This window comes from Cnephaeus nilssonii (genome assembly GCF_951640355.1).
Source record: "Cnephaeus nilssonii genome assembly, chromosome: 4".
In the NCBI taxonomy this organism is placed as follows: Eukaryota; Metazoa; Chordata; class Mammalia; order Chiroptera; family Vespertilionidae; genus Cnephaeus; species Cnephaeus nilssonii.
The window spans coordinates 40,457,207-40,483,124 of record NC_137075.1 but is presented as its reverse complement, the minus strand read 5'-3'; the positions used below and the strand labels follow the sequence as shown (position 1 = coordinate 40,483,124).

The 25,918-nt window shown below is 44.1% G+C and overlaps 1 protein-coding gene across 6 annotated transcripts in view; it reads left to right on the top strand.

Annotated features, from left to right (window-relative positions):
• Positions 1-25,918, top strand: part of MEIS2 (Meis homeobox 2) — a 209,423-nt gene that overhangs the window by 54,914 nt on the left and 128,591 nt on the right. For all 6 annotated transcript variants that reach the window (XM_079768242.1, XM_079768241.1, XM_079768239.1 and 3 more), the window contains exon 8: positions 9,028-9,173. In XM_079768242.1, the coding sequence (XP_079624368.1) occupies positions 9,028-9,173 (146 nt within the window). The remainder of the gene's footprint in view (positions 1-9,027; positions 9,174-25,918) is intronic.

The window sequence follows — 25,918 nt, the reverse complement described above, 5'->3', positions numbered from 1 at the left end:
TCCCCTCTTTTTTTCCCTTTCTGCTCCTGCCTGGGGGGAGGGTGTTCAGGACCGGGGAAGCCTGAGGTAAGCTGATGAAGACTTGTTTTTTCAGTGCTCTTTTGAGTGTGAAAAAGGTGGCCTGGGTCACTGTCCTCTTTAATGTCGGAAAATCCACACAGTTAGTAAATGTTGCATGTAAACGAAAGCATTTCATCTCTTCTGCTTCCCTCCATGCTAGTGGGCCATGAACTAGTCACTTGAAAAAATCACAGAAAAATTTCACTTTAACGTGTCCAGACAGTTAAGCACAGCAGGAGAGTAAAAGAGATCAGTAATTAGCAGGTCTTGCTGCTGGCCTCTCGCCCCTCACCCTCCCCACATTTCTGGGTCTGCAGCTTCCCCCGCCCCCCAAGCTGATCTAATGTGAAGAAAGGTAAATCGCATGTGGAAAAAGATTTACTTTGAGGATGGCTGCTGCTGCTCCTCCTCCTCCTCCTCCTCCTCCTCCTCCTCCTCCTCCTCCTCCTCCTTCTCCTTCTCCCCCCACCCCCCTCCCCTTTTCCTCCCTCCTTTCTTCTCCTCCTCTTCCTTCCATTCTCCTCTTTCTCCTCTTCTTCTCCCTTCTCCTCCTCCTCTGCCCTCTTCTCCCCCTCCCCTCCTCCACCTTCTCCTTCTTCCACTTCCCATCTCTTTTGAAACCCTGATTCAGGATCCTCAGTGGAATGTCCTAAATTAAACTCTTGGAAGGTAGTCCCTAAAAGAAAATATATTTTGACTCTTAGTGCATTTTAATCCTGTTTTCAGAGTACTTCATTAAGAGAAAAAAAAAAGAAAGCATCATGAACTGATGGCAGAAAACGAGCTTGTAAACGTGTTGCCGGTCCATGGCTGCATGCTACTTCGTTTTTAGCTATAATGTTCCCAGTAGTCTGAACAGCCTGGGCAGTGGGCAGCCCGCTCTCACCCAGCACTCTCCCTTCCCCATTAGAATAGGGCTTGAGATAGAGTACTGTCTTCATAAACAATATATGACACGTGTCTCAGATGTGTAAGGACCATCTTCGAGGAGGATCATGCACATATGTAAATAGTAAAACATTGGACATCATCATGCTCCCACTGCCCATAAGGTGGGGAGAGAGAAGGGAGGGAGCCCAAGGCTTGGTGGCTACTGGAACAGGTTACCTGAGCCAGGGAATCTTCTTCAGGGACACTTTCTTCAAAGCAGGTGACATTCTCACAGGGTCCTAATAACATCTCTAAAGGCTCTTACTGCCACCTTGTCCACTCCACTCACGTTTGAGTATTTACTCTTTGTCAGGGCTTGGAAATCAGAAATGAATCAGACCAGATCCCCTCCCCCTGCCGCCTTGAAAAAGCTCATAGTCAAACAGGACAGACAAATTAGTAAACAGATACATGGCAAAACAGAAGAGTAAATATAGCAAAGGCAAGAACAAACTGCTAAAGAAGCAAAAAGCATAGTATCCTACTTTGTTTTGGGGGACTGGGGAAAGCTTTACAAAGAAAGTTCCTTTTCCTCTGGATTTTGAAGGTTGAGTAGGAGTTTGCCCGGACAAAGGAAAATGAATGGGAAGGGGGGAAGAAAAAAATGAAGAAAAAAAGCCTTCTAGGCCAAGAGGAGAGGACTAAAGGCATGGAATCTTGAAAGATCTCTTGGCTCAGAAAAATCTTTAAAATTCAACAGATAATCCTATATCAAAAATTTTATTTAATATTAATATGAACTTTAGACCCACAGGGAGCAGTAGTGATCCTGTATATAACAGATACACCTGTTTGTGTAAGAGTGTGCATCTGCTTGTTTTTTGGTTCATACTTCCTTTTATTTATTTTATTTTTTGAAAAATTTTATACATTTATTTGAGCCAAAATGAGGACATATTCCTGGGAGCAAGATCTCAAAGGCTCCTCATATTTTTAAATATGTTGTCACCCACTCTCACTTTGGGACATAAATGTGAATATACCCTCTCACTCCTGGGGTTTATTTCTTATGCAGTGAGGGCTAATCCAGAACGTAGCTTCACTTTTCACACTTTCTTGCCCTCTCATAAGTTTAAGGAAGAGGGTAGAGGGCGTGAGCATGGTCTTTGGAGGACAAACACCACTCTGCCACTGACTGTGTGACCTCTGACGAGTTATTTTCTTTGAGTCTAAGTTTTCTTATTTGTAAAAGGGGATTGTTAATAGTAGTTATTTCATTTACTTGTTGTGAAGATTAAATGAAGACTGGGACGATGCAAGTGCCCAATGAGTGCTACTTGTGATAATGATGATAATGAAAATGACAACAGTATTGATAAAAATGAGGGCCCTGTGTTCTAGAGCTAGAGAAATGGTGTAGAAAAGGGACTACCCTATTTAATATTAGGTAAAAACATTTTAAGAACTCTACAAATTAGTGTATGTATATGTATGCATATATTTGAGGATAGACAAAAATATGCAGTTCATCTACAAATATATTTGGACACTTGTGTACAAATTGGTGAATTATTTGAAATAGATACAATTTAATTTATATAAACATAGATTTATAATCACATATATTGGTATCTATTTATTCACGAAAAGACTTAATTCCTGGGAATATATTATTTGGAAGATGTGTGTGTGTGTGTGTGTGTGTGTGTGTGTGTGTATGAAGTTAGTAAATTTACATTGCACAAACTGAAAATGGTCATATACTGTGTTTCTATTTATCAATGATGATAGAGGGAAAAGTCATGTTCTTCCAGGTGAGATATTCTTCTTTAAAGCACATATTTTTGGATAAATGTATTTAACTATAAAACTTGTTCCAAAACTTGGAGAAGTGAGGATTAAATAACACACCACCAATTTATCAAAAAGAAGTACAAATACCATTAACTGTTAACAAAACTACATGTTCCTTTGTCCTGATTATTTCTCTGAAAGTATAAAACTGAGAGAGGGCAGTTTTAGATGTTTGTAATGTGACAGTGTACCAAAATGTCATAGAAACCTTCTTCCATTTTTAAAAAAGTGACTTGGAGGCAGAGGAATATCACACTTTGATCTCAGTTCTGTAGAGTGTTTAACAGCTTGCACAGTGAGGGCATCGCAGCCACGGGCTCCTTACGGTATAGATAGTCCGTCTCAAGTGTGTGGAGCATTTCTGGGCTCTGAAAGTCAGTCTGTTGAGGTCCATATAAGGGTGTCCACTTGGACCGCAATAAATTGATTACAAAAATCCTGGGTGCCGAAGACTCTTGCTGAACTGAATATATGTATATCTCTTACAGACACTGGCTTATTTTGGGGGGAAAAGTTGGCACATTTCTGTTTGAACTGGGATCAGCCTGGCCCAGCTCTAGCTCAGTGCCCGCCCTGGGACCTAGATCTAATCTCTTTTCTGCACTTAAACCTTTACGTATAGGATCAAGCCTTACTTAGAACTGTCCCTGATAACAGAGTTCAAATGAGGTAATGCTTTGAAAAGTAAAAGGAAACTTACAATGTTAATGTGAGAATAACACTGGACTTGAAGTTGCCTGGACTCCAGTTTATGTAACTACATGTAACTGTGAAATCTTGGGCAAGGATTTAACTTTCTTCAATGCTAAATGTCTGGGTTTTTTTTTTTGTTTTTGTTTTTTCTTCCTTTGTTTGTTTGTTTGGGATGGGGAGGAGGGAGAAAGTTCAAAAAAATGGACTAGGATCTTCTTGGTTGTTGCATTACATTTCTGATAGGCCGCATCCCAGTGGGATTGAACTCACCATAGCACATCGTCACTGTATCATTTCTTTGTTCCAAGCCAAGCAATTGATATCTAAAATATAGACAGATTTTTGGCTAAATGGAATGAGACAATATGCCAATGAAAGGAAGTGGTGTCCTTTTGCCTCGGTAGTTTTTCATGACCAAGAATTTTACGGTCTGGGAAGTTCTGCTTTAGAATCATCTCAGGATCCTCTCAGAATGTGCCCATATCTTTTCTTGATTCGCTAGCTACATGGCTGCAGATACAGATTTTGCCTTCTCCAGGATACCCTGCCCAGAGAGTAGTGTGCTCAGCTGTGGGAAGGTTGTGTGGCTTCCTCCAGCACATGCCTGTAAACCCAGCCAGAGAGGAGGGCCCAGAGACTAGCTTCAGGCCTTCCAGACGACCACCAGCCAGGGTAGCCGGCTAAGCGGACCTCCTCTGTGTTCTACAGCAGAGCTCCTCAAATGTGGTGTCAGAGTCCCCTGGAGTGCCGAGGGACACTCAGATTGTTGGGTCCCACTCCCTGAGTTTCAGGTTCAGTGGGTCTGGGAAGGGGCCAAGAATTTGCATTTCTCACAATTTCTTCACCAGTGATTTACCTTTTTTTTCTTTTATTAAAAATGTGTTTTTATTGATTTCAGAGAGAGGGCAAGGAAGGGAGAGGGCAAGAGAGATAGAAACATTGATGAGAGAGAAACATCCATCAGCTGCCTCTTGCACGCCCCCCACTGGGGATCGAGCCCACAACCCAGGCATATGCCTTGACCGGGAACTGAACCAGTGACCTCTTGGTTCATGGATTGGTGCTCAACTACTGAGCCACCCCAGCTGGGCTGACTTACATTTTGAGAGTCAACGTTTATAGCTTCTTTCTTCCTGTTTAACCCTCACCACCAGAAGGTCGGGAGGGGGCTTCATTATGTTGGTTAGTATGTGTGATGGAGAGAACACCATGGCTCTCCTACAATGAATGAGGCCCTGGCCAGACTATAGGTGCTCACCATGACCACTGACCAGACTCATGGGAGTAAAGTAGAATTTTAACAATCCACCTGTTCCTGAGGTTGCATTTTATTTCAAATTAGGAGGTCATCTAGTCTAGTGGCTTTCAAAAACCAGTTTCAGCATTAGTTCTAGGCTGATTGCATAAGCAGAGTCAAGGAGCTTGTTAAAAATACAAATTCCTTGTCTGTGCCTGAGGATATTTTGATTCTGTAAGTCTGGGATGAGGCTTGGGGACCTGTGTTTTTAACAATCTCCCCCGATTATTTTTTTTTTCCACTTCAAAGTTATCTGTCCACAAGTCTTGAGTATTTCTTCCCATGGTCACACACAGCATATTCCAGCAATACAGCTATTTGGACTATCTTTGCTTAAAACTTACACTGTTCCCTTAGTCAAGGGATTGGCAGCCTTTGGAAAGAGGTATGCACCATGTTCCTCTTTATTCCACTTTTCATCATCGGAGGTGGCAGTGTGGGGGAAAGGCCTGTGATTAGCCCCTCAGAAGGGCCCCAATGGGCACTGAGTTCTAAGAAGCACTGTTCCTGGCATGTTTAGGACGAGGTGTACAAGGGCAGCCCACCTAGCCCCTTGATGCTATAATGAGTGTACTTGCCCCAGTGTGGGATAATCGCAAAGAGGGGTGGACCCTAGAATAAGCTTATTGGTAAATTCTGTCATTCACTCACCCAGCAGTTGCTGGGTACCTGCTCTGGGTCAGACATGGCGGTGTGCTCTCAGGATAAAAAGATAAGAAACAGCCCGGCCAGTGTTGCTCAGTGGTTGAGTGTCGATCTATGAACCAGGAGGTCACATGCCTGAGGTTATAGGCTCAATCCTCAGTAGGGGGTATGCAGGAGGCAGCCGATCAATGATTCTCATCATTGATGTTTCTATCTATCTCTCTCCCTCTCCCTTCCTCTCTGAAATCAATAAAAATATATTAAGAAAAAAAAAAGATAAGAAATACTTTTGAATCCTAACTTCGGATGCTGACACATACACTGTTATCTCCTGTACCTCCTTTGGCACATACCTCTGTTCTGGTACACACACCCTTCTGGGCACAGAAAGTCACTTGGCACAGGTGCCAAGGATTGCCAACTATCTGACATACATGCACAGCCTGAAAACAATAGCCACATTCGGAGACCCTAACCCCAGCATCATCTGCACAATTTCATTTTAGGTTGCAGATCACACAGTTGCCTTGTTAACATTTTTCTTTATGCTGTTGTTAGTCCTCTATGCTGGAGTTGGTTCAAAAATACATTGAAGGAAAGATGATGGTATTCATTGTGTATTTGAAGAGGAAAATTTCTCTCTTTATAGACATATAAACACTAATATTAATTTGAAAATCTAATGTTTAGTATCTATTTATTATAAAAACAGTCACCTTTTTCTTTACTATTATTTGTTACACTGGATCCCAATTCAAATATTTTATAACATTTCTATGAAACAGACTGCTTTATATTAAAATTCATGTAATGATCCTGTCTTCTCCAGTTTAAGTCAATCATCCAAAGAGGCTCAATCTCGCTCTACCTTTTCCTTGAGCTAAATATAGTGAATCATATAGTTTGAAGGTGTTACCAGCCCTCTTTGCTTTTAAGCAAGAGAAAATGCACTGTGGAAACGCCAATCTCTCATTCTTAAGGTCATTGATTGGTTAAAAAGGCAAATGCCTTTTTTTTGGTTGAAGTTCCTTCAATTAAGCCATTAACCTTTGAAAATAAGTACATTCAAAAACCTATCAGAAAAAAGCTAAATGAGATTTTAACAAAATCCTGACAATTTCAGCTTAAACATATACACAGAAACCATATGTGCTTCGAAAGAAAGACATACACACAGGCATTGTTTACAGCGCGTGTTTTTATGTTTGGAAGACATGGAGGGGAGAGCTGTTCCACACATACATTATCTGAAATGTACATCCAGATAGCCTCCTAGATTTTCCACCTAGACAAAGATATCTTTATCGGTAGCAGGCAGACAGACTGACCGACTTCAAACTTGCACTTGCAGTGTGGGTCTTTTTTTTTTTTTTTTCCCCTCATCTCCGGGTACTGCTTTTCAAAACCGCCCCGGGCTACAGAACAGCACCTCAGATCCCCAAGGCCCACTGCCTGGCTCCTAATAGCCACTCTCCATCTGTGTCACATGAGCAGCTGATGAGATCGCGCCAGTGTCTGTATTTGGGAGAGCACATCCACCCAGGTTAAAATGCTGGGGTTGCCAAGGAGCAGTCAGAAGCCATTAGTGGGGGTGAGAATTTGCCTTGCAGCAGTTCCTTGGCATGGTAGAAGCGTGTGTGTGTGTGTGTGTGTGTGTGTGTGTGTGTGTCCCTGCTCGTGTGTGTGTGCGTGCGCGTGCGTGTGTGTGTGTGTGCCCTTGTGCAAGCAACCCGTTAGTGTGCATGGGTGTGCAGGGAGGCAGGCAGATGAAGGGTAGCCTCCGTCTACCCACTATTCAAAAGTCAAATGCCTTTTGTTTCCCTGCACTCTGATTAGTTCTTTGACTATTTGGGGTCCCTTTGACTCGCTCTCTTTTTTTTTTTCTTTTTTTTTTTTAATCATAACAGACGGCAAAGAAAAAGAGAACAGCAACTTCGGGGTCATGCTCTAGTGTTTGGGCAGATGGAGGGGAGCTGCTTTGCCTTGGGGCAGGGTGGTTGTAATGAAGTGGCCTGTCAGTCTGTAAATAGTGAGGGTCATCTCTTCCATGTGATGGAGGGTATCGCATTGCAGTGAAAATGGAAATGTCAATAAAATTAATCTGCCGGCTCTTTGCTGTGGCTTTTCTGCTTCTCTGGTCAAAGAAGGTTGAGGGTTTTTCGGTGAGAAAGGAGAAGAACAGGTACGGGGAAGCCCACCGAGCAGGCCGTGAAGTGGGAAGGCGCGGGGCCCGGCAGGCAGGATGCGGCGGGGTGACCCCATCCGCCAGGAGGGAGCAGGCCTGGGGATGGACCGGTGGGTCTACGGCATTCCCCGGGACGCCGTGGAGCGGCCAGCTCAGGCTACATTGAGCACAGAGTTTATTGTTTTAGGCTTTCTTGGACAAGGTTTTTACTTAGCATGGGATTTATGGCATTTACTGCTAATGAATGTCTATTCTTAAATTACAAAACCCCCCATCTCAGCACAATTCCCAGATGTCCTTCCAGGACCCTGGCTTCTTAAACACCAGCGGGGAGCATAAACTCTCCACTTCTCTGTTTTCCTCTTTCGTGTGGCTCCAGGCTAATGATGTGCAAGGAAAACACAGCCATCTATAAAGCCCCAGTGCTGTCCCCGTATTCTTCATTTATTTTGCATTTGATTATGCCACAAGTCGGATCTTGTTTCTCTCCTTTTTTTAAAGTTATTAGTTCAAATATTAATGTAGGGATATGGCATATACTGCTGCTCTTGATTGATGCCTTCCCAAAAACAGGAAGACGTGCGCGTCTGAATTTTAAGAAAGTAGGGGTCCTGCAATGCCTTGCCGGAAGAGTTTTTCAGATACATAATTTAGATGCCCTCCAGGCAGGCTTTCAAGGCATTTTTGCCGGAGGGCAAGAAAAATAACTATGACTGTTAAAAAGTAAATGATTTTTGCTAATGCACAATTGATGCCCGAGAAAAGCACAGAAGAGGAAGATGTTGATAGGAACTTCTGATTAAGTGAGCACCCCACCTTGATGTGTATCTTTTTTTTTTTTTTTTTTTTAATGATAATGATCCGCGGTGCAGAGAGCTACAAGTTTCATGCAAATGCTGAGTGCGGGGTCACCGAGGAGTGTGCAGCGGTGTGTGCTCCGGAGGTGACAGTTTTGGGAGGGGCTGAGCAGGCAGTGTGTTATGTGCAATGAACAGTGACACAGTTACTGTCACCTATGCAGGCAGCCTAGAATATATAGACTACAGAACATTTAACTTGATTACCCTACAGTCTGTGTTCACTATGGGCACGGGGATGCATTTTCTCCGAATGGGTTTTCTGATGGCGGTTTTCCCACATTGGACTCCATAATTGACAAAGAGCTACTGCACTGTGTCAAGCACACAATTATAATCGAATTAATGATACGGGCGAGTGTGAGACACACAAAATTAACATTTGAAGAGGCCTGGTTTAATTTTGTCTTTTACATATTTGTGTCTCCAATTATACTTTAATGAAAGAGACTATAGGCGCTAATGGATATCTCTCAACAAGCCGCGCCGAGCTCCTCATTAGCTGCGCGTGGTTGTTGGCCCCCTTTCTGGCTTCTCCCTCACGTGTTTTCATGTCTTTCCACCAGGGGATGGTCTGGACAACAGCGTGGCTTCACCTGGCACAGGTGACGATGATGACCCAGACAAGGACAAAAAGCGCCAGAAGAAAAGAGGCATTTTCCCCAAAGTAGCAACCAATATCATGAGAGCGTGGCTCTTCCAGCATCTCACAGTAAGTCCAGATGAAAGAGAAACGAGTGTTGTTGCCTTGCCTCCTCCCAGCATGCTATACGGGCTCGTACAGATTTCTCAAAGTTAGGTGCCCATTTTCCCGTTCTCAAAATCTGACGACCAACAGAGCAGTTATGGTTTTATCAGCTCTCACCCCCCTGCCCCTTGAGCACCCTTCAGAAAGGAGCAGGTGTTTTGTTTGGCTAGGCCAGGAATGGACCTCATTCACAATGACGTGGGACCCTACACGTGTGTTCTGTATGCTAAGAGGTCTGAGAGCAACTTGAGGTAATGCAACCCAGGGACAAGGCTGTGAGGAGCTACCCCGTCAATCCATCCGCATTGCCGACCACACTCTTAACGAAGGCCATCTCCTCCAGGAGGTGGAGGCGGAGGCGGCTCCTGGCCACATGCATGCATGTCCAAGCCCGCGGTATCAAGCGTGACTGTGGTCTCTGAGGCAGCTTGCAGACATGTCATGTGTCTATGTGACACACAGAGAAGGCTATAGGTGCTATAATGCCCTTGTTTGTAAGATGGGGATTAAAGGTGTGGGGTTTTTTTTTTTAGCTGTTCAAATCCGTTATCTTAGAATCTAACCCTCTTTACTTCTGGGAAAAGATCAACCACGTGCAACATTTTTAAAGTAACACTTTATCCTCCTGTTTGCAATCCGTTTTATGTGTCTGTATATACTGTTGACTCTTAAGTCTCTCGTGACCAAAAAAAAAAAAAAAAAAAATGACAATGTGGTGTTGACAGAGGCACCGGGCAGTCTCCTATTTCCCTGTGCATTTGGGAATCCTGGGGAAACGGTGACGACTTCAGAGGCTGTTTCTTGCTATCATATTGTTTTCAGGCCATTCTGTTGGGGCGAATGCTTAAAAAGAGAGACGCGCATTGGAAGCTGAAGGTCTTTGATTATCCAACTTGCGTGTTGCCATGCTGAATGACATTAGTTACAGTGTCATGGGCCCAGGACAAGGTTCCACTTTTATTTATGGCGGCGGCTGCCGATCCGCTCAGCCAGCAGGGCTGCCGAGGGCCAGGGGCGGAGGGGCGGCGGCGGGGAGGGCCAAGTGATAGATTCACGTTCCTAAATCGGCCATTTTGATGTAAGGACATTAGTAGCAAACTAAGGTGTATCGATCTGGCCTGTGGTGTCAGGATTAGCGGGGGGGACCCGCCGAGGCCGGCCGTGGCCCACGGTGGTTATTCTTGCCTTGCAGCTCCGGCCATTTCAAAGGTCAGGGCCCTGCACTGACTCGGCTCAGAGGAATTAGACGGAACATGCGGTCTCCGGGCTGATTACTTAACCAAAGACAAAATAATGAGTCCTAAGCAAATACTGACTAATTGAAAGGGCTGTAAATCCATTACATATCGGTCAGGGATAATCAGGAGTATTTAATCACTTTTATCTATTCAGGAGCACTGAAGCTGCAACGCGGAGCCCCGAACCTTGCCATGTGGTTATTATTCTCATCATTATCAAAATTACTTCACAGCTGTTCTTTGCTACATCACCTCAGCTGGAGATTTACTAACCTGTAAAATGTTTTTAATCTGGAAGTCGAGGGAGTGGGAGGGGAGGCGTTTCTCATCTTTAACCGGAGGTTTGTTTGGTTAGAGTAGCAACGAAGAAAGGCCCAGGGAAGGCTGGCCAGCGGCTTGCCCCCACGAGCTCACCTGTTCGGCTTCCTCCCTCCGCCTTCCTTCACACGCAGCCTTCCTTGGCCGAAAACAAAGGCTTCAACAACTGCTTTCCCAGCAAACATCTCCCTCGGTTATCAAAACCCAGGCCCCAGCACCCTGGAATCTTAGAGGACTCAGCTGCTCTGTTTACAGATGAGGAAGCAGACACAGAAAGGGAAGTGATTAGCTCCAAGGTCAAGCAAGGGATGACGAGGACCCAAGCTTTCCTTTTCCCCCCAAATCTAGGCTTTTTCCCACCACTTTATGATGACTGCTCAAATCATTATCACCTTCCACAGTTGCATATAAATCTCTCAACCTCTGCCATCAGCACACTCAGAGTCAAAGAGGGAGGGGGGCTGTGGAGGAGCAAAGCACTGTTCTCCTGTTTGTAAAGCTTCCTGCTCCTCCAGTCTTTCCACATAGAGAAGACTCTCTTTGCACCTCCGCCTTCGAGACAGCTTTCCCCTTTACCCCTCGGATTCTGTGATTTGAATTTCCCGTGAAAGTGGCCCGAGCCCTCGCTGGTTCTCTCGTGCCTCGCCCTGTCCCCCTCCCGCAGGAACCGCACCCTGCGCTGTGGCCACTGGTGAAGAGTGGTGGGTGGCCAGAGGTTCCGGGGTCCTCTCTGTGTCTCTGATGTGCGAGGTGCTACCAAGACCTAACCCCACCCCCACGAGTGCGTCCACCTAGTTAACTGTTTACAAGGCTTGGTGCAGAATTCTCTCTCCAGCGGAACGTTTTAAGAGTGTCTGTCCTTGGAGTAGGGAGAGGAGACCCCAGAGCCAGGAGTCCAGAACACTGGCATTTCCTTTTTAAAAACATTATATGGGTTCTGTAACGCTGTGTTACCATTTGTCAGAAATGACATTCCCGTGTGGGAGATAGGCACATTATCGTACAGATAAAAAAATTACTTCGGAAAGGGCCGAGATGGAAATGTATACACAGGATTGTGTGGTCAAACTGGCATTTCAAGTTCAGGTTGCCTCCGGACTGGCCGCGCCTCAGTGAGGTTCCTTACGTTCTCTGGATTCGCCATTTCCCTGTTTTTCAAGCTCCTTTCCCACACTCACAGGTACCGGTTCTGCACCGTCCCAGCCTCTGGTCATCCTTTCTTCCTGTCCCCTCCCCCCCCCCCCTTTTTTCCACCAAGAGCTTCACTTTCCTCCTGCCCAGGGGCTTCTTTCACAGCAAGGCCCTGTCATTACTTCCTCCCACCAGCTTGGTCTCCAGTCATCCTCTCCGTTCCCTCCTCTGCCTTTTCTGCACCTCCCTTGGATCCTAAGGAAATTCTCCTTGGCTTTCCCTTTGAAAAATCTCTCTCTCTACATCCAGACTCCCCCCCCTCCTCCCCTCCCCAACTGCAGAGAAGAGGCTCAGTAACTTTGATGAGGATAGTCCTGTAAAACTTTTACTTTCCAATCTTTAATGAGCTGGAAGATTTATTCGGCTATAATTCTGAGCTCAGAAACCGAGAATAGAGACCCCGAACCAGTGACACGTTAATTTAGATTTCTTTTCTTAGTTGGGCACTAACAGGCATGGGGCAGTCCTTGGAAAGAGAGATGCCCCACTATATTTCTCTGTATTTTAATTAATTTCAACTTTCAAAGCGAAATGTTGGCTCTAGCTCCCTGAAAATAGATGCAGTCTAAATTATTATTTCATGTAAATTTCTTCACAAGTGCACGATTCAGTGTGGGTTCCTCCATTATTAGTCTCTTCAACATTATTTCAAACTGGTTTGTTCCCTTTTGTGCAGTATGACCTGGTCTTGTATTACAATAATCCCCGATGTACCCTTTTTCTCTTTCTTTTTTTTAAAAAAGAGAGGCTAATTGAATTATCTCATTATTTTAATTTGTTAAGCAAATGTATTTTGCATCTCAGGATGTGTTCTTAAAGAAGGGGGCTGCTAAGGCTTTGCCCCCTGAATGGGCCATTGGCCCATTTTGACATTCATGCATTCATTAACTAGCAGAACATAAAAGAACTCTGGTTGTATTTTTTTTTCTTCCAAACACCCAACCAGCATGGAGCAACTTTTCCCAATAAGCCACAGGGGTCTCTCTACATATGTTCTCAACTGCAAGCTATTGTCACCTCTTCTGAATACCTCAAAAGGCCCAGAGAAAAAGGAGCCCCACCTCAACAAAGGCCAACTGTAGCAATTGTTCAGTCTCAGTCTCAATATGACAAAAATCATTAACCTTCAGTTTTCTTGGAAGAACAGGCTCCACTACAACTGTAACAGTTAAAACAATCCCTCAAATTCCTGTGCATCACCAGCGTGAGGGGGAAAGGTAATGTACTCACAGCTAATTGATTATTTGGAGACAGTATTTAAACGAAACCCGCCGTGGCATTCAAAAGCACATACACACAAACTATTTGAGGAATTGAGGAAATTTTATATTCAGAATTAAGCACTTTGAATTTGCTTAATCTGAGGCTAAGTAATTAGCTTCTGTTTTCTAACTACTGATCTCCAAAATGTCTTTTAAGAAACCCACAATTATCTTAAAGAAATAGATCCATATATATAAATTATATATATATAAAAATATATATAAATTATATATATATATTTATTTAGAAATTCATCTACTGAAAATGTTGTATATGCTATTACCCCCTCTTCTATTGGTTAAGACTACAGGGCTGTGCCTGGCTCTCAGACTAAGAAATTGAGTGAAGATCGAAGAAAGAATAATCTGTTGAAAATGTATGTACTTCTGCTGGAAAGCACCCAATGGCAAAAAAAAAAAAAAAGAAGAAAAAAATAAATAAATAAAAAATCTTAGGGAAATCCTAGGGAAATATATTCCTTTCACTAACACATGGAGATTATGATATCATAAAAGTAAGCCTGCCATTACAACTGTTTTTATTTTACTTCAAAGATAGTTAAAGAAAGAAACAGCAAGAAATCATACCCAGGCTAACGGTTTATTCATAACCATGAAAAACTCCTCATGGCAAGAAGCCCTTAGTGCGCTCAATTAGGCTCTCAGGCACCTCACTCGCCACCTTCAAGAGCTCCCTTAGTTGTGCTGCAAAGAATATATTTGCTCATGGAATGAAAACGGGGAGTGCTCACACACAAAGACACCACTTGCTCATACCAGGTTCCGACTAAAGGTTTTCTTATTTGAAAACATAGGGATAAAGCTCACACTTCAGGGATGGGGGCCTTCTTTCAGAGATACTGGTATGTGTACAGAATCAGAAGCAAATTTACTTTAAAGTGAGATAATATCAGGCAGCCTTCTTGAAGCTGCAGGTTCTGGAAACTCTGCCCTTTGTTCATGGCAAACGCTCTGTCCTATCTCGGTGGCTCTGGTGGTGAAGGGGAAGGGCACCGCCCGCCTCACCTCTCAGGTGTTCGCTCGGTTCACTCCTGGTCTGTCAGAGTTTGCTTCATGGGGTTTTGTAAAAGTCTCTGTGGGATATAAAAATGTGTCTTGAGGTATTTTGCCCTACAGAGACAATGCACCCAAGTTATGAGTAAATAGAGCTCCACGTTACATTACAGAAACTCCTGTCACTTCTCCAGTGAGTCCAAGACCATATGACAGTCAGCTTAGTGATTGCATATATGTGTGTGTGTGTGTGTGTGTGTGTGTGTGTGTGTGTGTGTATAGGCCCAGTGCATGGATTTGTGCACTGGTGGGGTCCCTCGGCCTGGCCTGTGGGGATTGGGCCTAAACCAGCTCTCCAACATCCCCCGAGGGGTCCCGGATTTTGAGAGGATGAAGGCCAGGCCAAAGGACCCCATCGGTGCACGATCAGCGCCAGGGAGGGACCACAGGAGGGCTCCAGGGCATGTCTGGCCCATCTTGCCCAGTCCTGACCAGCCGGACCCCAGCAGCAAGCTAACCCCTGGTGCTCAGTGTGCATCATAGCGACTGGTCGAATGGTCGAACGGTCTGACACTTAGCATATTAGGCTTTTATTATATAGGATACACACACACACACATACATATGGAGAGAGAGAGAGAAGAGAGAGAGAGAGAGAGAGAGAGAGAGAGAGAGAGAGAGAGAGAGAGAGAGGCTGACCGACTTAGTCTACGGCCTTTTCAACTAGTTCTCTTCATCTTGTGTTGATCCAGATGGCTTTCTTTCTTAAATGAGGTGATACAGTGCTGCAGTTAAGACTACAGGACCTGGGATCTGAAGCACAGCAGGTTTTTGGTCTTGAGCAGTTACCCTCTCTAAACCTCATTTTCATATGGATAGAATGAGGATCATTCTAGAACCAACCCAGTAGGGTTATTGCAGGGATTAAATGAGATAATATAAAGCATTCAGCCCCATGCCTGGCTCTTATAGCATAAGTACATAATGCAAAGTAACTATAATTCTTATTTTAATCTAGTTGAATGACTAGCAGGAAGCTTTGATCAATGGAACTAGGCAACCGAAGTTACCACTTACTTTCCTGGGACTGTGTGCGGCGGGGAGACCAGGTTTTGCCAAAGGAGTCCCCAGTGCCCCCCAGCAGGAGAGAACATAGTCTAAACTCCGCCTTCTAGACCCCTGTGCACATCTGATGGCTGCTCGGTGATGCGCGGTGACAGCATCCGGGAGGGAGGCCTGCTGCAGTGGGAAGCCAGGGCATCCTGGCCAGCCTTCTGGGAAGGAGTCGGGGTCAGGAAGGCGCTGGCTATTGGATAATTCGGAATGCCTTCGCTGGGGCCTGCTTTTCGTAGAGAATGCTCCGTTCACCAGGAAGGGTCCAGTCTGTGAGCAGAACGTAGAGTCTCTGGCTTCCTCGGAGGGCTCAAACCCAGGCTTCCTGAGAGACAGCGCAGTATGGTTTTGTGAAAAGGGGCCACTGAGTGTGAATTGAGAAGACTCGGGTTTGAGTTCTGTGACCTTGGGGGTGAGCTATTCAACCTCTGAGCCCATTTCCTTGCCTAAAAATGAAAACAGTAAATGGGTGTCCTGCTTAGCTGGTTGGGTTGCTGTGTGGCTCAGATGACAGTCCATCTGTGAACCATAATGTGCTGCACAAATGCCGAGTGCTTGGGCCTTTTGGTTGTGTGCTTGGGTTCCCAAGGGTGAGAGAGAATGCTGTTCGCCCTGTTCATCTCTCCCCCGATTTCTCCACGTGTCCATTTCCACAAGGGTGTCCACGGAGACACCGGGATCATGTCCATCATTGGACATCTTTTTAAGGGCCTCGAATGGCTCATCCAGCCGGTGTGTCCTGGACCGTCATTATTTCTACTTGGAAGTGGGTATCTTCGTGATTCTGAGGTTGGTCTACTTAATACTAATTGCTACAGGCCAAATTAATACCAAATAGGAAATGTTTACCCTTCCTTACAGAGTGAGAGATGGCCCTTCCCACAGCCCGAGATACAGATGTGCACTGCATACCAGTGGGGCTTAATGCCTGAGAAATACTTGTGTGGAAACGCATGTGCAGAACACTCAGCTGGAAAACACCAGCGGAGAGAGCTTCCCACAAGCAGCAGCAGCAGCAGCAGCAGCAGCGAAGCTGCCCAGGCCCCAGCCTTTGCATTGTTTGCTGCTTGCCAGGAGAAAACATCTGTGAATTATTTGAATAGAACCTTATACTGGAGATCGTCTGAATTGGTGTCATCTCTGTTTAATTTCAGGAAATGATGTCACAATGCATTAAATAACAATGCTGGGTAATTTATTTTCCTGTGGACATGCTGTCCTAAGCATTCCTCTTCTCTTGCAATGTTTCCAATTAACTGTAAGCTTGAGCGTTCTTCTTATTTCATAATGATTTTGAGGGGTGGGGGCAGGAGATTGGGGAAGGAAGAGTGATCATTTCAGAGGTTGCCGAGGTTCAGAGCTAATGGCACATCCATCATGTCCTCATTGGGACAGGAGGGGACTCAACGTCGGGGCTATGATCACTGGTGGCCACCTACAACAGTGTCGGTTGGATGTCAAGAAAGCCTGCATGTTCTGACCCTGGGTAATTTTAAAAGCGACCTGCATACTGTAGCTTCTGCCTCTATCAAAGTTTCTCTGCACTCCCTTCTTCCGTAAAGAATAGAGGACATAAGTCAATTCCATGTGCCATCTGTCGTCGTTTTTACAATTTCTCAAATTAAAGAGACAGGCCAAAAATTTAACGTTGTATTGAATCCTAGAAACGCCTCTAGAAGAAATAAAATCGCAACTAAATTTAGTTTGTCTCTCTGGAGGGAAAAAGAAAAAAAATTGCATCCTGCTGTGTCATAGCCTTTTACTCAGAGTCCCAGTTTGGCGTTTAGAATTGGATTGTGAGGGGTTCTGCATGTGAAAGACTGATGTCTTTGGGACTCGGCAGCCTTTGTCCACAGTCTGAATGACTTTGAGGTAAAGTCCCCAGTACAGTGGTGCCGGCGGTGGCCTTTCATGGGGGGATGCGATGTGTGGTCTCCTCAGTGCAAAAACATCTGGTCAAGACATTTCAAAAGTACGTCAGACGATCCTGTTTAAAAAGAAGTTCAGCTGAGTTAGAGTAAAATATTAAGTCCCAGATTATGAGCTACTAGCTGACAGACACATTTTAAAAATAAGCTACTGAGAAGATTGAAGAATGAAATGCTTATTAAATTGCCATCAGAAAGAAACTAAAGTAATGATTAGCTCAAAGTTTAGCACCCAATTTTATAAAATATTCGAACTATAATTGTTTAAAAATACGTTAAAGAATTTGAGGAGATGGAGAATTGAGAACCCTTTAGTTAAAAGAAAATAGAAAGCATGTGCATATCTGAATATTCAGCTATTTAAAAACTCTAAGAATAGAGTGCCATGAAATGCTGTTTAGTGAAATCCCTGAATATTCATTCTGATCAGAGAGAAAATTTCCATTTCTTCATTCCACATGACCACAGTTTGCAAGTGTATTCTGTGGGGAGGCGGCGTTATTGCGAATTAAAGGACAAGTGGCCTGGGTTATGAGATCGCTCCTTGTCCCTCACTCAGCTTTGCTGCCCAGTAGGGTCATAAAGTCACCTTAACATTCAGGATTAATTTTTATTTTAGAGACTGTTACTGCTCAGACTTCTGAGGGCTCCCGGAAATGCCCTGCCTTCCCCACGCTGTGATCTGCTTTTGCAATTTGGAGCAGATTATGAAGTGTGAAGCTGATATCCAGCACCACCGCTGCTGTTAAGAAACAGTGACTTGGGTAGAAAGCATTAGGTTGGTTGAATGGAATTTGCCTTATTACATTTACGGGCTGGATACCCCTTTCTAAATTGATTGGCAGCCGTTGTTTACAGTATGCAAAGTAATCACTGGCACCCTTTAAAGGTGTATTATCCTCTTAAAACATAATAGTAATGCTATTTTCAGGCTTTTACATTTGCTATTCATATTTTGAACTGCCAAGTCCCAAATCTGCCAGAACTAATTTATGTTGTTTTTATCTGATAGTGGATAAGTTGTCAAGTCACAATATAATGGCAGATAATTTTTCTTAAACTATAGTTTTACTTCTGGGTTATTATAGATAACATGAATATTTGTTGAACCTGACTTTGATTATCCACAAAAAGAAAAATTACAACTCAAGAGGTTATTATTGTGGGATTCTGAAATGAAAAGAAATAAAGAGAATATCATTATCCAGCTATTCTGAACGTCATAGTAAATTAACATGAGCCACTAATCAGCCCTCTTCTAACCACCCTGTCCCCCAGTTCCCTGCTATCTGGTTTACTTTGCACATAGTCAGATAAGGAAGATCACCCCAGTTAATCCCAGTACCAAAACTTGTTGCTGCTCTTCATTTTAATACCTCAGTTATTATAATGTAACATAACATTATAATATAACTATCTAGATATATTTGCTTCTTGCACCATTCCCCATATATTCACAAATATTCTAAAATTAATTTTGATGGAAGTAATCTGGCTATTTCATAACTAATAATTTAGATTATGGCTGTTCTACAATCCTCAAATGGCTTACGTTTTACCCTGGACACATGGTGTGGCTCTGTCATAAGTTGACGATCAACAGCCCAAATGTATGGGGGGTGATACCACACCAGTCTTTCAAAAAGAAAAAGGCTCTTCTCACGAGGAGAGATGAATGCTGGGTTAGTCCCCGGGGTTTGGTGACACATTGGAACTCCCCGTGAAGGCAGCCTTATTTCCCGATGGTGGAAAGTCACAGGGTCCATTTCAGTGTCTCGGGATTTCTGCAGGCCGCCCTCAGTTACACTCGTTTTAAACCCTGCCTCACAGTGACTTGGGGAGAATAAGGTGAAAAGAGGACATGCGCAATTCGAGATCATTATTAGTCAATTATAGGCTCAGTTCAGTTTTTGTGTTAATATCTAAGAAAACATAAATTCAGACCTGTGAGGCGGTCCCACGGGTTACCCGATGGCACCTTGATGAAGACCTTCTTATTGCTTAATCCTGAAGCTTTTATGTTCACGGGTGAACCATGTAAGTGATAGCCAAATATGAGCACATGGAAAGGTGTCCGTTTTTAATATGACTTGTTGTCAGCCTGAGAATTCTTTCAAAACAGTTTGAAATTTATTTATGTATTTCTGCAGAGTAAGTTTAAGGAAAAGTGTGATTTAGTTCTCTGGTTCTTACTTGCGTGTACTTTCTTGTCCAAGTCAATCCCAAATGCCCCACCTCCTCCAAAATGTATATGTAATCAGTTTGCATGCTAAGGGAGTGCTTATGTGTTCCTGAATTTATGGTCGGGCCTGAGTGGAGCAGACAGTGGAAATGTTTGTAATTCATAAAAGAATCAGCGCCTTTCCTACCTTGAGATAGTTAGGACAATCTCTTAATTCTTTGTTCTTTACAAAAATAAACAAATATTTCAGGGCATGGAGAAAGGAATCCCTTCTGTTTACAAGACTATATACACACCGGAGGCAGCAGAGTTAGGACCAATTTGAAGTTAGGTAACCAGGATCCCAGGCGCAACGCAGCCTTTTGCTCACTGAGTTACCTTGGGCAAGTCATTTAATTTTCTGACTGGTTTTCTCACCTTGTTGCTTTGAGGATTAGCTGAGATTAGAAATAGGCTTTTGAAAAGGGGCGAACACTATGTAAGTATAAAATGATATCCGTTCATGTTTTCATATAATTAACTAAAAATAATTAGTTCGCTCTGTCTTAGCTCCATGAAACATGAACTTAGATATGGAGAAAACACTCTACAAAGAAAAATATTTGTTTCTTTTGACCTAAGTCTGTTTGGCATGAAAATCAAATTCAACAGTCAGCATGACATGTACAAGGAAAAGGGCAAAAGACCCTCTGGACCGTTCATTTTGGGGCACAGTTTTAGTGAATCAAAGGAATTTTTGAAATTTTATTAACTCGAGCTTAAGAGAAAGAACTGGAGGATAGCAAACTTAACTCCCCAATAAAGTTATTCCCACTTGTATTATTACTGCTTTGGACAAAACTCCGTGGGGATTTGGAGATCTTTGTTCTTTGTCCATAAACTCTTCATCCTGAGAATTAACTGGTTCAGCAGCTGGCCACTTTTCATCCGGCCACGCTGGTGGGAAGAGCAGTTTTATATCCCTAACGTGGCAGTCGCACAGGCCCACTCAAAAGAGGCAGGATCCTGCGAGAGACTCAGATGAGCTCATTGCAGCAAGATAATAGTGGGATTTTTTTTTTTTTAAATTTCCCTGAAGATAGTTTCTACCTGGATGTACCTTTGATGCTACATTCTGAGATTTGTGGGTTCTACAGCTCTTAAAACTGAATCTTCTTTGGCTGAAGCAGAGACTATGTATGGGAGAAAAGTGGGGAAAGCTTGAAAAGTTATAGTGAGGCCCTAGGTTTAGACACATAAGCCATATAGAAATCCAGGTGGGGAACCTCCGTGGAAGTTTGGGAGTTAGGACTGCTCTTTATTATTATTACTAGAGGCCCGGTGCACGAAATTCGTGCACTTGGTTGGGGGGGTCCTCAGCCAAGATTGCGAGAGGGTGCAGTCCAGGCTGAGGGACCCACACTGGTGCACAGTTGAGGCTGGGGAGGGACATGGGAGGTTGGCCAGCTGGGGAGGGACCAAGGGAAGGCTCCAGGGTTTGTCCGGCCCGTCTCACTCAATCCCGATTGGCTGGACCCCAGCAGCAAGCTAACCTATGGGTCAGAGCATCTGCCTCCTGATGGTCAGTGCACGTCATAGCGAGCAGTTGAGCAGCTTTAGCATATCATTAGCATATTACGCTTTGATTGGTTGAATGGATGACCGGACACTTAGCATATTAGGCTTTTATTATATAGGATTATTGACTTCTTTGTTTTTTAGACAGAGAGAGGAAGGGAGAGAGAGAGAAAAAAAAGAGAGAGAGGAAGGAAGAGAGAGAAACATCAATTTGTTGTTCCATTTATTTATGCATTTATTGGTTGATACTTGTATGGGCCCTGACTTGAGATCAAATCCACAACCTTGGTGTATCAGGACGATGCTCTAACCAGCTGAGCTACCCAGCCAGGGCAAGGACAGAATCTAAGAGAGAAAGTAATGAGCCGAGATAAATTGGACTACTATGAGCATAATCTGATCATGTGAAGAGAGGAGTTTTGAAGTGGAGGAAGTAGATTCTACGGAAAGATCAAGGACAATGATGACTAAAAATACACGTTGGGATTTGGCACTTGGGTCATGGCCTCCCTTTGAATTCTTCAGGCTGGGTGGTGCGCAGGAGAAGTTGGAAGGGAACAAGGAAGAACAGAGGACAGTGTGTGGGAGCGGCAGGGTTTGTTCGCAGAGGTGCGTGAGGTGAGTCAGGTGTTGCATCAGCGTGGGAAGGGATCCAGGAGAGAGGCTGTCATGTAGGTGTGTGTGTGGCGGGGGTAGGAGGGGAGTGGAGAGAATGACAATAGATAATGCGAGGTTCACGAAGAGGCCAGTGAAATGGCGGTCAAAACCCAGGTAGAAAGGTCAGTAAGAGACAGGCACATTTTGTAAAAAGTGGGAAGACAGCTGAGGAACTCAGAAAAGAGCCTCTCCGACTGGCTGAATAGGAACTGAGAGTGATGAGGGTGGCAGAGTGGGGCAGCCTTGGGTGGAAGAGGTCGGCTGGAATGGACCACATGATTCATCCTTTTTCGGCAAAACTCGGGGAACCAGGGGCAAGAGGGGGGAAAACAGGCGGCAGGAAGAACCTAGCTCAGCCTGGGATTGACAACCTGGGAGAGAGGAAGAGTTTTAGTTAGAGAATTCTTGAAATGGCTGACTGGTAAGTCAAAATTCCAATGAGATATTCTTTTCTGGGATCATGACTAAAAAATGATTCTACGGTTCATCTGAATAATGTCAAGCTATTTTTGGAAAAGAAAAGGAGGGAGGTCTTGCACTGAGTAATGTTAAAGTTGATTAGAAAGCTACAAAGTGGCTAACACATAGGGAGACTGATCATATGAACAAAATAAGAATGCGCAAATGGATCCTAATGTGTGAAGAAATTTATTAATTTTATAGGCATCACTTCAAATCAACTGAGGAAAAAAGGAATAATTCAATAAATGGATTTTGGTTAGTGGTTTAACTATGTTTGAAAAAAGCATTCAGTACTCCCCATCAAAATATGTTCCACATTTAAGACTTCAGCGAAGTAGATGTACCTATTTCTCTTTCCTTTATTTAGTGAAATCCTGTCAGAGCACAAAAGCAAAGGAATTATAATGAAAAATGCTGATAGATTTCATTAAAAATAAAAACAAGAGCTTTTGAATGTCAAGAAAACACCGTAACAGTAAACATTAAAATGGCAAAAATGTATGCAGCATCATATAACAAGCACAAAGGGTTAGTATCCTTAATAAAATGTACAGATCAATAAGGAAAAAGTTCACCTGATAAAAAGCCACAGGGGAATAGGTTCATTCACAAAAGAAGAAATAAAAATGGCCGACAGGCATTTGGAAAACATTCAAGATAATTAGTAACCAAATCAATATAAAAATCAGGACAAAATATTTTTTCCTATCAAAGTAAGGAAAACTAAAAGAAAAAAAAATAGTATCCAGAGTAGAAGGAAATATCTGGTTCAATAATGACAATAAACATTGGCTTAATCTTTCTGGAATTTAAACTGGTAATATGTATTACTAACTAGGTCCTTACGTTTTGATTCATCAACTCAGTTTTGAGAAGTTTCTGTATATGTAAGAAATTATGAAAAATGTGTATAATTATCTGAATAAAAAACATTGAAAACCATCTATATTTTCAACCATAGAAGACCATAATGGAATATTATGGGCTACTGAGTAATCATTAAAAGTTATATCCTCAGAAATGTTTGAGATAGGAAAATAATCTCTCAGCATATTACCAGGTGAACTAAAACAGGGAAGGCAGGGTGTATGATGTGACTCCAGTTTGGTAAAAGTAAGCATAGGTGCATACATGCATAGAAGAACAAATGAAAATGCTAACAGTGACTACCGTGGGGTAGTGTATCTGGGTGACTTTTTATTTTCTTTATACTACCCATATGTTCTAAATTTTCTATAAAGTGTGTGCTGCATTTATAATACAAGACAATAAATTTTATTTTAATAAAGACCCATGCTGAGTAGGGAGGCTTATAAAGTGTGCAGCGCTCTGGGAACACAGGGAGCCCCCTGAGGGGCTTGCAAATCCAGATGAAGACAGAGGGAGAGCAGAGCAGCGGGGAAGGGACACTTTAAGGCCTGTGTTCTTGGAAAGACAGCACCTCTGCTTGACAAAACCCAGGCCGGGTGACGTAGAGACGGATGATACTGGAATCAAGAGGGGAGAGAGACAGTAGAAAGCTCTTTGTCATATATAAAGACGCCTTCCAAAGTAGAGGCACGCAGCGGGGTGGAGAGGAGCGTCCTGGGGCGGACAGAAGCCATTGGGGAACGTGGAGGTGGCGTCGAGGTCAGCATTCTTCTGGCCACAGTGGTGGAGAGGAATGAGGGCAAATGCTGTGGACTCCTTGAGAAAAGTGGGTGGAAAGTCTTAGGGGCTGAGAGCAGAGAGTGAGAGAGACAAGGGCAGAGAGAAGTCTGGCCTCCCTTCCCTGGTTCCAGAGACACTGGTAAGGAGGGAAAAGTGGGCGACTTCACTGGGAGAGTGTGGATTCGCCAGCTTAAGGAGCACACGGGGGGAGGCGCACACAGCGGAAATGAATTCGCTCCCACTTCTGGGGGCTGGAAAGTCCGAAATCAAGAGGCAGACGGCTGCCTTCTTACTGTGTCCTCACGTGGCCTTTCTGCCTGTGTGTGGAGAGAGAGATCTCCGTCTTCCTCTTCTACTTAGAAGGCCTCCGATCCTACCAGATTAGGGCTCCTCCCTTATGACCTTCTGTAACTACAGAGGCCTCCTAACCACTCCGTCTTCCAGTACAGTCACGTGGGGTTAGGGCTTCCTATAGGAACTGGGCTGGGACACAGTTCAGTCCACAGCAGAGAAGTTTTAGGGAAACAGTATTTTAGGACAAACTCAAGTTCAAAGTCATTGTGGACAAGATCAGAGCAATTTTTATTCCATGACACGGCAGTGGAGGGTGAGGGCAAAGAGGCAGGTCACCTTAGGATGTGGCGAGACGGAACAGGAGGCCAGAATGTCAGGAGGAAGGCCATGAGGCCTTGAAAGCTCTCTAGGACACTGTCCAAGACTGAAGCAGAGAAACTGACAAAAGGGACCCGAGAGCGTTTCCCCAGTGCACCTGCAGGGAGGCGGGAAGGAGGCGCCAGGCAGCCATGGGGATGAATACCCAGTTGGCTAAAATAAACCGCAAATGGAGTTCTTATTTTGATCATGCTTAAGGTTTGTTTGATCTAGCTGTTTTTCCTGAGAGTTCAGTTTTACATATGTTTCAGCACCCCAACCAGCTTGTGTATTTTCAAGGTTTTTGTGGGGTTGTTTTTTTTTTCCCCCCTCTCTCTTTTCCTTCTTCAGTGGTAGATCGGGGAGGGGAAAGGCTGGGGAACGCAGGTCGGCAGCCAGGCTCCGTCCCTGGTTTGTCAGGCTGTGCTCTTGACCCTTCCCCGGGACCTGTGATTAATACACGCTTTGTAGAGGAGACTTGGCAAACCCTGCTCTCCACAGGACTCGATTCATAATTCACCGCGCGCAGGAGGAACAGGGGCTTTGTGGTGGCGTGTTTGCTCTTTGCCGCACAAAAAAGCACTGCGTTCTGACCTTCGCTGTTATCTAATCAGGAAGTAGACAGTCCTGGCGTGTCGTGGAGTCCTCCTAGGGCGCTCTACAGCTGTAAATTATGTTCCTGCGCCCTGGATCTGGGGCACGCCACACTTTACATCACCATTGTGTATCTTAAAATAAACAGCGTCGCAAGCTGTTTATTTTGGTGTTACTATGTATGCAATTTTAAAACAGTGGTTACTTAAACAAATGTCTCTGTTCCCACAGCACTTGAAAGCCAGTGTTTGCTCCCGTGGTGTGGGGTTTTGTCACTTCTGTTCGGTTTATATCGGAGAGCCACGCTGTGAGCCGTTGGAATGAACCTGGCCGCCCCGAGACAGGACCTGTTGTTGGGCCCTGCCCTTCACCCTGTGTGGCTGCCTTCCTCTCTCTCCACAATCTCCTCGCCCTCTATAGCGCCATAGGCACAGGCACAAACCTGGGGTTTCTCTTCTCCTTGAGGGGGCTCAGTTATTCCCACCAGTCAGCTAGAGGGTCCTTTCGTTTCAGTTGCTGGATGCTGTACGGTTTGATTGAATCCGTGGCATCGTGACGGTTCTGTAACAGGACACTACTCCCAGGTGTTCATTTAGAATTGTCGCTTGTGCACTGCAGATACAGCGCCTGTGTCGTTGGCTCAGCTGGGGTACATAGAGATGAACGGAAAAAATGGATGTAAAGATATTAAAGTTTTGAAACTGCGACGTTGAGTCCTTACACCTCTACTGCAAGGTGAAAGAGGGGAGAAGAGTGTCTTAGTAACAGGACATGTGTGCAGGACTTTGGTTTGACTCACCGGAGGTCACTTACTAGTGCTGTTCCTTTGGACAAGCTATTTAACATCTCTAAGTCTTCATCTATCCAATGGGTAGGGTTGTCTGAGTGGGAG